The sequence below is a fragment of the Pteropus alecto genome, unplaced genomic scaffold (assembly GCF_000325575.1).
Source record: "Pteropus alecto unplaced genomic scaffold, ASM32557v1 scaffold205, whole genome shotgun sequence".
Taxonomy (NCBI): Eukaryota; Metazoa; Chordata; class Mammalia; order Chiroptera; family Pteropodidae; genus Pteropus; species Pteropus alecto.
In genome coordinates this window covers 157443-169787 of record NW_006436672.1, presented here as the reverse complement: position 1 = coordinate 169787, position 12345 = coordinate 157443, and the positions used below count along the sequence as shown (strand labels likewise).

At 40.6% G+C, this 12345-nt stretch overlaps 1 protein-coding gene across 7 annotated transcripts in view; it reads left to right on the top strand.

Annotated features, from left to right (window-relative positions):
- PLEKHA1 (pleckstrin homology domain containing A1) overlaps positions 1–12345 on the top strand; it is a 38978-nt gene that overhangs the window by 15588 nt on the left and 11045 nt on the right. For all 7 annotated transcript variants that reach the window (XM_006913498.3, XM_006913499.3, XM_025047955.1 and 4 more), the window contains exons 5-7: positions 1299–1427; positions 6044–6187; positions 7686–7754. In XM_006913498.3, the coding sequence (XP_006913560.1) occupies positions 1299–1427; positions 6044–6187; positions 7686–7754 (342 nt within the window). The remainder of the gene's footprint in view (positions 1–1298; positions 1428–6043; positions 6188–7685; positions 7755–12345) is intronic.

The following is a 12345-nucleotide window of genomic DNA, read 5'->3' as shown; positions in this document are numbered from 1 at the left end:
GCTGAAAGCACAGTGTTGTCAGCTGCACTGTAGGTGTATTGAATCAGAATTTCTGGGTATGGAACCTGGGAATCGGAAGTTTTTAATAATGGTCCTGGGTGACATTAACGCTTGAGAAACTGTGCTGCTTTGAAGTCATATTTGAGTCTTTGAATGCAGTGCGGGTGGTTTTATGTTACCTGTAGCTGTGCAGTACCCTGTTGACAGGGATTAGCTGTACGACAGGTTATTTAATTTTAAATTAAACGTTTTTACACCACTTCTCCTGTGCTTGTGGGTAGCGTTTGTTATAATGTTTCTGAAAGCCTGCAAGATCCTCAAATGCCCTTCTAATCATTGGAGAGAGATTAAATGTCATGTTCAATATCATAATTGGTGCTGAACATATTGTATTACATTTTATTCAAAGCCTTAAAAATTTATAATTGAAATACAGACTACATGAAATAGTCTCTTGGCAGAAATAATGATTCACCAAGTACCTTATTTCCTGATTAGGCCACATAAGAGAAATGAAAATAAATGTTAAATCTTTTCAATGTCTTTGATTCTACTTTAGTGAGGTGTTAATATATGAAATTCCGCTGCTGCCCCAGTCATATTTGTCCATGTTTGTGATTTATCACTGATATAAGTATTGGAATTCCTTTTTAAAATTCCTATTAAGCTTTAAGTTATTTTGAACATTTTAACTTGTAATTTATATTAAATATTTTATTCTGATGTCGGATTCATCCATTGAGTCGGTCTTTCACCATTTACTCAGTACATTTTCAGTGATGGACTGTCCCGAAGCCAGTAATAAGGACCATGCCGTGATCCCTGTCCTCAGGGATGTTTCAGAATCATGGGTAGGGATGGAGGGAAGGCAGAGGTAACAGCGCAGGAGTGCTAAGCCCTGATAAACGGGGTGTGATACAGTGCTTGGGTGTGGAAGAGGGTCACACAAACTTAGCTGGAATGTAGTACAGCCAGGAGCCAAGCCTGCTGCCCCAGGCCTCTGTGGCTGTTTTCCTAAGACTACATGGGGGCTGGCGCTCCGTGCACAGGGTTTGGTAGGAGGATTAAATGAGAAAATGTACCTGCCCTGGTGAGCACTCCGTAGAGGATGGCCGCGTTATAAAGCATTACAGAAGAATTAGGGTGAGAACTTAAAGGGGAGCAGAGACATCCACTATCAATTTTCACATATGTTTCTTACATACAAATAGACTGTTAGTTGGAAATGCTATGATAAAAGAGGGTATATCGTGTGAAATGCAGGTTGCAAAACCATTCACGTTGACTTGTTATTTTAGGTACCAAAGCAGTCAGACTCACAGCCTCATTCTGAGAACGTGAGTCGCCAAGGTGAGTGTGGTTCGAAGAAGCAAGTGTCTTACAGAACTGATATTGTTGGCGGTGTACCCATCATCACTCCAACTCAGGTACAAATTAATTCTGCTTTGTGTGATGATTTAATGACCGTCTACTGATTTCTGTATTGTTAATAAAACTAAAGCAGTACGTCTTCATCAAATTAACATAATAGTCAATTAAGACAAAAAAAGTTACATTTGTTTCTTATTTCAAAAGTGTTTATTGTAAAAAATTTGAAGATCACTGATAAACAACACCTGACACTTCTCATGCTTTCCCTGAGCCTTCTTCTGTGAACTTGTGGCCCCGGAAGCGGACCTTCAGTTGAACCCTGAACAATTCGGGTTCGAACTGCACGGGTCCATTTATACTCAGATTTTTTCAGTAAATACCTGTACTGGTTACGCTCTGCGGATGGAGTCCTCGCACGCAGAGGGCGTATCGTTTTATATCGGGGACCTGAGCACCATGGGTTTTGGGGTCTGGGGGCCCTGGAATCGACTCCCTGCGGATCTGAGGGGCAGCTACGATTCGGATGCTCTGACTCCGGCGTCGTTCAGGGTCAGCTTTACTTGGCAAACAGCTTTTTTCACTAACATCGTTTTTTAAGTCATTGAAGATTATTTTGCCTCATTTTTATGACTGTGTATTATTTTGCCACAAATTTACCACAGTTTGCAAATCTTGTGTTGGACAGTTCTTTCTTTTTTCTTTTCTTAAAATAAACGACGTGATTAGGAGAAACCCACCCTCTCCTGTGTTTCTCACACCACTGTCCCGCTCACAACACTTACCAGATGTGTGGGTTCCCCCCACACCATGCCATTCTGTGGCACCAGCTGGGTGCCCTACAATTTAACTGAATTCTGACACTATCTCCCCGGACCCCACAGGTTAAGGGCTCAGTCCCACAGGAATCCCTCCCTCCCCCTCAGGTGCCGGTCGCTGGTCTCAGGTCCAGGTTGTCGTCACCTGCACTTCTGACCAATGGCTGTAAGCGGGAGGTTCCCACAACCCCTTCTTTGGGGGTCGGTTCCTTTGCTAAAGCGGCTCGCAGACCTCAGGAAGACAGTTGACTTGTCGTGTACAGTTGATGTTAAGAGGATATGATAAAGGACACAGATGAACTTCCAGATGGAAGAGACGTTTTGGGCAAGATGCGCGGGAGGCGTGCGGCCTTTCCGGGCCCCGTCTGGGCACAGCACTCTCCCCGCACCCCCACAAGTTCACCAGCCCCGAAGCTGTCCGAACCCTGAACCCCGTATCCTCCCGTAGGCACGATCGATCACTCACTCCATTTCCAGCCCCTCACCCCTCTGGAGAATGGGGAATGGGTTGAAAATGCCATGCTTCTAGTTATGGGTTGGTCTTTCTGGTGATGAGCCCGGATCCAGGAGCTATCCATTAGCCCACCAACAGTCACCTCATTAGGATGAAGGACACTGCTCTCACCCAGGCAATCCCAAGGGATTTAGGAACTCTGTGTCAGGAACCGGGATCGAACACCAAATATTAGAACAAAAGATGCTCCTCGTGCTGTTATTATTGAGGAAATTGCAAGGGTTTTAGGAGCTCTGCCAGGAACCGGGGCGGAGACAAACATATATTTTTTCTATTATATCATAAATACTGTGATGAATATTCTTGTAGCATGAGCTTTAGAGACATAAACAGTCTTTTGTAAAGGATAAACTCCTAGAAATAAAATTGCTGAGCCAAAAGTGTTTGTTAATATGTGTATTTTTTTAAGCCTGTTTTTCAACAACCTGGCCTAGATGAGCTAAAGAAAGGACTGGAATTTTGACTCAATTCTATCCCAGAAGTAACTGCTATGCTAAATTAAATCATATTTGGGTATTATGAAAAATACAAATTTATTTTAAAAATTTATGACGAAATTAAAACTTTTGTATGAGTTTAAATTTTTTATGTTACTATCGAATGAGTTTGTAAGGTAAATTAAATTACCAGCAGTGGAGAAACCGAATATTTTCAAGTAATTAATTGGTATTGCCAGCGTTGGACATTTTCATTACTTTTTAAAGGTTTAAAAGGTACACAGATACTTTATAAACCTTTATAAACTTTTGACACTCTATAAACCTTTACAACCCAATCGTATTATGCACCATAATTTTCAGGACTTTTGTCAGCGGGGAGTGATTAGCAGAAAGAGGTTTCCTACTACATTAAATACTTGGGGGGGCCACACCTCAGTCTTACCATGCCACTTAGGGGAGGCCACACCTCAGTCTTACCATGCCACTTAGGGGGGTCACACCTCAGTCTTACCATGCCACTTAGGGGGGTCACACCTCAGTCTTACCATGCCACTTAGGCCGGGAAGCCTTTCACTCCCAACCCTTTCCTCCCACGATTCTGGGTGAGGAAAAAAAAATTATTATTGAGTGCTTTCTGTATGCCAGGCAAAGGATTATACTGAGTAAAAACTCCATGCTTTAGGGAGAGGTTACATTTTTCATCAGAGTTCACTAAGACATAATCTAGGATTTTGTGTGTGTGTTTACTTTTTTAAAGTAATGATTTTAACCTGTAAGACTTCTTGTTAAGATACAGCTAGACTACGCTGCTTTTGCCTCTCTTGTCTTGTGTGGATATACGTGATTCTAAGACAGTTTGTTTATAGTCGTATTAGGCTATTTTCATTATTTATATCTGGTTGTTTTAATTTTGTACAGAATTAAGATTTCGTTTTGATTTTGGTATAGATTACTCAGTAAGTTCTAAGATTCTGTGGTGGGCGCCATGTTAAAGATCCCAAAGAATTTTATTGCTGTCATTTTTCAATGTAGTTTATTTAATGATGAAGTAGTATTTACTTATAAAAGTATTTAGATGACATGGTATCGAGAAAATGTTGACTAAATCTCATTTGCATGGTTAATTTATTCGGTAACTATTGGATTAGCATGTACTTAAGTGCTAGGATTACAAAGTTAAGCACATAACGATTAGTGCTGTTGACCTGTCTAAGTGTAGAGCAGGTTGAGAATCCCTCAAGTTATGATTTGAATATTTAGTTTTTCTCTTGAAATTTAGGCATTCTTAAAAACATACCTTTGGTGATATGTGGTATTCTAGATCATCACGTTAATATGTTATAAATAAACAGGAAACTAGTGCTTTGGGAAACATGAAAACCTGAGTATAGTTAGTTTTTTTAAAGCACTGGACTTACACGTAAAAAAATAAAAATAAAACTACAGTGTTTATAGAAAAGAGCAAAGGGGAAAACCTTCAGGATCTAGTACCAGGTGAAGCGTTTTGAGACTTGATATCAGAAGCACAATTCGTAAAAGGAAAAAATTGATAAATTTGACTTTGCCAATATTAAAAATGTTCGCTCTTGTAAGACCCTGTTAACTGGATGAGAAGAAAAGCTCTACGTTGGGAGAAAATATTTTCAATCCACACACCTAGCAAAGCACTCGCGTCTAGAGCTGATAAAGAGCTATCAAAACTCGGCACTAACACAATTCAGTTAGAAAATAGGCAAAACGACTGAACAGAGATTTTAGTTAAAGTTAAAAGATACACAAATGGTAAATGTGCGCTGGAAAGGATGTTCATCATTAGCCAGTAGGCAAATGCAAATGAAAGCCACAGTGGGGTATCCCTACACACCTGTCGGAATGACTCAACTAAAAATTAATGATAAATGTTGACTAGGATGAGGAGAAACAGAATCACTCGTACATTGCTGGTGGGCATGTAAAATACAGCACAGCCACTTTAAGAAAGGGTTTGGCAGATTTTTATAAAAATCAACTTGCAATTAATATGTGACCCAGCATTTACACTGGGCATTCATTTTAGAGAAATGAAGAATCAGTGATCACAGCAAACCCATACACGCACATGCATAGCAGGCTTGTTCCTCATAGCCAAAGCTGCAAACAGCTCTAGTGCCCTTTAACGGGCGGACAGCCGGTGGGGCACCAAAGCATGGCACCTGCTGAGCAGTAAGAGGGAGTGAGCATCCGAAGCAAGGAACAACCTGGGTGAACCTTCAGAGAATTACATTGACTGAAAAAAGCCAATCTCATAAAGTCCCCTATTATATGATTCCATTTATATTATATTCTCGAACTGCCTAGGGCTTGTGGATAGGGGCTCAAAAGGGGTACCTAGGGAGCCTCTTGGTGATGAACACTTCTGTGCATTGGTGGCGGTAGTTCCACAAATCTGCATGTGATAAAATAGCATAGAATGACACATACACACGGAGTTCACGTAAACCTGGCAAAATCCAAATATGGTTGTGTAGTGTTTCAGTTTTGATAATGTACGGCAGTTCCACAGTTTCCCTGTTTGGGGGGACCAGTTGAAGGATACATGGACCTCCTGTGCATCTTTTATTATCACTTTCTGTGAATCTATATCATTATTTCAAAATAAAAGTTTTAACTCCCACACACAGAAAAAAGCACTGGTGGCAGGACTTTTACTGAACAAGAGAAATAGAAATCTTTGGTTTTATCAATAATATGTAAGTTATGATTAAGTATCTCAAAATAATTAGAAAACTTTTCACTTCCAAATCTATGTTCCTAACTGAACAAAGACAGGGTTTAAGATTTTGCACTAGACTAATGAACAACATGAAGTATAAATATGCTTTGAATCTAAACAAGCAAGAACAATTTATTTTGCTTCATTTTAGAAAGAAGAAGTAAATGAATGCACCGAAAGTACTGACAGAAACAATTTGAAACGATCGCAAAGCCATCTTCCTTACTTTACTTCTAAACTACCTTCAGATAGTGCAGTTATCAAAGCTGGGTATTGTGTGAAACAGGGAGCAGTGGTGAGTAGCTTAACAGCGTGTGTGTGGTAATGACAGTAAGTGTTAGCACAGTCTCCACACCCAGGTAAGTGAGGGGTCAGCTTGTCGGGGGAGCTGGGAGATGGAGCGAGGGTTATTCTGTGTTCCTAACTCTGTGCTATTATTTTCTTGGTCTGTGAGCGGCTAGGAGATTAATGCTGACTACCACTGACATTCAGTTTTAAATGAGCTTTCCTAACAGTTTAATTTTTCCAGAAAGTTTTTCTATCGATCTCCGCCCCCTGCCCTTGGTAGTGGGCCAGGGAAAGCACTCTAGCAGGGAGGTGACAGAGAAGAGGATGTCAGGGGGGCGGGGGACAGGGGGCGGAAGTCGGCCCAACACTTGATTTGGTGTGGGGCTGACAGCTGAAAGCTCTGTGACCTTGGGCTACTTACTTAGTCTCTCAGCCTCTCAGTTTCTTTTGAAGGAAAATCATATTCTGAAACCTGCCATTGAGAGGTGGTTTTGAAAAGCGTCAGTGTGAGAGCACTTAGCACAGCACCTGGTCCTTGCTAAGAGCTGCTGTGGGTTATTCTCACACAGCCAGTTCCGTGATGCAGACCTGGAGCAAGCAAATCTACCAGTACTTCCGAGGTCCCGAAGTGCCTTTCTAAGCCATTCTTTCTATGTGAACTAAATCTTTAGAATTTTATGAGAAAATGTACATTAAAGTTTGAAAAAGAAAATTCTGTGAGTCAGGAAATACTAAAACTCTCCTGGCAGTTCTGTCTGACTTTAGAGACCACTTCTTGTTAGCTTAGGTCAGCCGAGGGGAAGTTCCTTCCTGACCATCTGACCTTCAGGTGAAGGTAAACGAAGGGGCGGGGGGCGGGGGCTGGAGGCTTCTCCTTCTGCCGTGTCTACAGGTAAAGGCAGCCGACTCATCAGGCCGTGACTCTCTTGTGTGGCAGAGTTTTCAAGGAGATGTTCCTTTTTTCTATTTTACTCTTAAGGCTAAAATATCAACCTTTAGAAATACTGAAATGCTTCCACAAAAACTATATTTCTCTGACAAAAAAAATGTTTGTGCAAAGTAGGTTCACTTTAATATTAAATTTCTATTGCTTTGCTATTTAAGTATAAAGTACCTATAGAAAGATTTGTGCATTTTACAGATAGAGAAACTTGATGTGGTTTAATAACATTTCCTGTTCTTGCTGTTGAACTCTTCAGAGCATTTATTTTGTGGAGGTTGGGTATGGGGAGGATGGGGAAGTGCTTTTTCTTTTTTTTTTAATTTTTAGAACATTAAAAATATGAAACTACATTATAAAATTGTATAATAAAAACTGAAAGCCAGTCCCCAAAGTTGAATTAGGAATTCAAGGCCGGAGTAGCAACCATTAATCTCCTCGCTCACGGGGCGGCGAGGTTTTCCAGTGCTTGACATTTCTGGGTATGGGCTCATGGCAGAATAATTAAGTGGTTCTTAACATCTGGCATTCTTAGAAGTCTTATGTCTGTGTTCCTCTCTGGTAGATGAAAAACTGGAAAAGAAGATATTTTCAATTGGACGAAAACACAATAGGCTACTTCAAGTCTGAACTGGTATGTTGCCGTGTCTTAAATGTTGCTTTAAAATGTTTGAGAAGTGTTACACTGTGGTAAAGTATGGAAAATATATTTTTGTCCTGTTTTCTCTTTTTTCAATAATTAAATTCTGGTTTTGAGAGGTACATACACTTCAGTTTCTGTTGCGATGCTTGTTAATGGTATTTTTGTTAAATATATCTTAAATTAAAAAAAAAAAAAATCATACCTTCAAAGACATTCCACCTTGAAGGAATTAAGAATATCAGCCCCTCAGTCTACAAATTTTCTTAAAGGGACACTGGAGGAGGGGATGGAATTAAGTCTCTCAAAGTCAGCATTTAACCCCATGTATTTCTGCCTTCTCTTCCCTGCCCCTCATCACATTTTCTTTTCCTGTCAGATTGACTTTTAAGTTTCTTTATATGAGATGTTTTTGTCCTATCTGAAGGTAGAATCAAAGATCGAAATTCCTTCTTACATTTTTTTGAGTAACATCCTTATTTAAAATATTCTTGTCACGTGACCTGAGTTCTGCAGTAGGTTTTTGGGTAAACTGAGTGCAGTTCTACACCTCACACGTCTGTCCTGCCTCTTCTTTTACGGGACCTTTCAGGGGAACCATATACTTATTTGAAGGAAGGCACCGGAACAGCACTGTCCAGTCGAGCTTTCTGCACTGACGGAAGTGTCCTGTATCTGAGTGGCCAGGTCTGCGGGCTGCATGTGGCTGTTGAGCACTGGAAAGATGTCTGTGGGACTAAGGAAACAGACCTTTAATTTTAAGATTAAAACTGATTGTATTTAATATTCGTTAATTTAAATAGTTGCACATAGCTAGTGGCTGCTGTGTGGGACAATGAAGTACTAGGGAACAGGAAAAGTATACTGGAAGAATCATCTCAGGTGTCTGTTCTGGGAAGCTTTGGGGCCTGGATTAAATACCTTCGTTTTACACGCCGTGGTACCTGATGCCCACTGCTGTCGTATTTCACACTCTGTTTTGTAACTGTATGATTGTCTTTACCAGTCAACTACACGAGCTTCCTGAGAGCAAAGATGTTCTTACGTACCCTTTTATGAACACAGCTTCCGGTATTTGGTAGATAATAAGTGCTTTTGAATGAATGAACAGTGGCGTAGTATAGGAAGAATAGCCATTTTAGCGTGGGATTCTTCTCAGACTTCAAATTCTAAGAACCTCAGCTGGAAGTACTAGTTACTTGGTTCAGAAAACACCAGCCTTGGTGTCTGAGAAGGCAGCGTGCGTGCTTTTGTTTGCAGGTTGATTCATTGCTTTTAGCGAATACCAGTACTCTTGGGAAGAGGCGTCATGCAGCAGGTGTCCGCTGAGCTCCTGGGTCCTGGCGCAGTGTTCTGGGAACTGGGAATGAAAAGCAGCCACGTTCTGGCCTTCAGGAGTCCAGTTTGCCAGAGAAATTGACGTATACCTGTGTTACCTGCAGTAATTACGATAAGATAAAGACTATTATAGAAATATTTATTCAGTTTCAAAAACCTGTATATTCACGTTATGCTATAAAATCTGAGAGAATACTGAACTATCATAGGTGATAGGGAAATTATATGTATTTAGGAATATGTCAAGTATTCAGAAAACAGATAAAATCGAAAACTTAAATATATTTATAATCATTGACATTTATCAATTACTAAGATTGATAAGGTTCCGCCCCCCCCCCAACATTTTAACTTTTCTGAAATATTAGGGTGTCTCAGAGTTAGGCAGGGGAGGGCCAGCCAGGCGGCAGCGGTGCCGTAGCTGTCATTGCTGGCATGTGCACAGCACCTTTGGGGAAGATCCAAAAGACACCAGCATCAAAACCTGCAGAAAAGGTGCTGGTAGCCTGGACGAAAGTCTCAGGGACACGGTGACACATTCTTAAGAAATGCTGCCTCGTCAGCACTCTTTGGCACAGAGGATAGTCTGGAGTGAGAAGCGTTGACGTCGATGGCTCCTAATCAAAAAGTGATTCAGAAGAGCTGGAATCCGAATATGAAGTTTCAGAAAACCTTAACCGACTCATTTTGCTTATCTGTTTTTCTGTATGCTCAAGAATGGTTTATGATATTAACATTTAAAGTACAAAATGTTTTGATCATGGAAAAGTTTCAATATAAATTTAAATAGTATTCTGAACCTCTATGTAGCTGTCACCGAGATTTTATAATTATCTTCTATATCACCACCCAGTTCTTTCATATTTTGAAGCAAGTCCTAGACATATAATTTCATCTGTAAATATTATAGTGTGTATATCTCTAAAAGATAGATTTAAAAATGTTTTCAGTAAGTAAAAGATTTAAATATACAACTGAAAAACCAAAAGTTTTTTCAGTAAGTATAAAAGATTTAAGTACCCAACTGTAGCATGTATCAGAGATAAAACATTAATATCTCTGATATATAAAGAATCATAAAATTGAGGGGAGGGGATCTTTTCTCATCCATTTTTCCCTCTTCCTCCCATCAATCCTGATTTAGACCTAATTTTTTAGGTAAGGTGAATCAGTGTAGGTGTCCATGTGTGTGTGCCGGGGGTGGGTGGGCAGGAGCAGAAGGAACTAGAGTAGCCAGGTGGGGGCGGTCCGAGCCCACGCCAGGTTAGAGGCCATCTGGGTCCGCCCAGCGTGGGGTAGAGAGGGGAGAGTGGTGGCCGAGATGGGAGAATGTCCCATCTGTGCTTGCTGGTAAAATAAGGACATTTATTCAGGGTAATGAAAACTAGCCTCCTCACTCACTGGTGAAGAAAGGAGTAATATAAAAAAAATTGTTTTTTAGATCGGAATTGGAATATTGATGTGAACTTTTACAATCTATAGATGTAGAAACAAATATAAATGTATTCATGTGCTTACATATATATATGCATGTAATATAGCTCTCGACCCTGAAAAAATTACCATTTCCCCGGGAAGAAACCTAGACAAGATTTCAGAGTTTGGACAGGAGAAATAAATATAAAATGATCCTGGGATGTCTTGTGTCAGACATTCAGGATCATTTGAAACAATCTCCAAGGAGAAGTACTCGCAGAACGATAGGGACATGTTAGAAGGACCCCAAATCCAACTTTTGAAAATTTCCCCCTCACTGAATTTGGAGCATTTTGAGGATTAAAATAAGTAACGATGGTAACAGATTATTGCCCATTGAATAAAATAGCAGTCCTGAACCCGTACAGGCAGAAATGAATGAGTGAATAGCGACACATGTGTACGTGTGATGGAGAACGAGAGGTGACAGCTTCAGAGTGCCCGTCTGCAAAACGTGCACTGAGCACAAAGCGGGAAGAGCCGCTCTGCAGTGAAGAAGCCTGGCAGACACCGCTTTCATCAGGTGGTCAGATGGTTACGGCGTCCTTCATCAGCGACGAGATGAATTAAAGTCACTTACCCCCTGACAGGAAGCTTGAGAAGAACGCAGTGTCACTTCTGGGTGCATGGCCTGCCTCTAATCGCGAGTTAGTGGCAGGCATGCCCACGTGAGGGACGTGCTACAGAGTGACTGCCCTGCAGTCTCCAACAGAGTCGGGACTGTGGACAGCAAAGAATGACCGAAGGAAAGAAGAGAGAGAAGACAAGTGCGACTTTTTTTTTTTGAATTTTTATAAGAGTTTATTTGACCTAAACTGACAGTGGCCGGGAAGCAAGATCTCACATGCTTCCAAGACAACAAGTGTCATTCTGAACTGAATTCTTTTGCTTTAATAAAAGGCATTTGGGTGACACTTCCTGATTTTGATGGTTGTATTGTGATAATATAATAGGACACCTTTGTAGGAAATACTAAGATGCTCAGGGTAGTGGGAGCCAGGTCAGCAACTCACTCTGAAATGGTTCAGGAAAATGAGTTCCTTGTGCTGTGTTTTCAGCCTTTGCCTAAGTTTGTGGTTGGTTCAAAGTCTAAAAAGAGAAATTCGAGGAGAAAATATTTGGTAGAAAAATGAGCAAAAGATATGAATAGTTCATTTACAAAAAAATTAAGGTGGTCCTGAAACATTTAAAAAGATATTTAACATCATTGATAATTAGAGAAGCACAAATTAAAACTTAACAGAAATATTACTTCTCATCTATTATGAGGAAGCCATGGCTGAGTGAAGAGATGGGGGACATGCCATTTTGTGACACAAGGGCCCCTTGGAGAAATGGCCACTTTCAGAGCTGGGGCAGGAAAAGTACAAGCTGAGCCCATCTAGAATATCTGCTTCTGACAGAAAATAAGGAAGTGCTCAGAGAACAACGGACATGTGTCGGAAGGACACAGGGGCTCCCAGTGCCCCAAAGTGAGACAATTCGAGCAACATAATAAATAATGGATTATAACTTAGTGTTCAGTGAGTCATGAATAAGTAGATGGAGGACAAGCATTTTCTCAGAGTAAAATTCTGGCCAATGTATATCCATGAATTGATGAGGTTAGAAAAGTCACCATTTGGTAGCCACTATAGTAATGGTGGTTTTAGGCAAGAATCCTCAGTGTTTGATAAAACCAGAGGAAAAATTACAACGGGAGACTGGGTGTTACACAGACTCCAGCTATGTCCCTGCAGGATAGTTAATAATGACTGACAAAGGGGAGAAG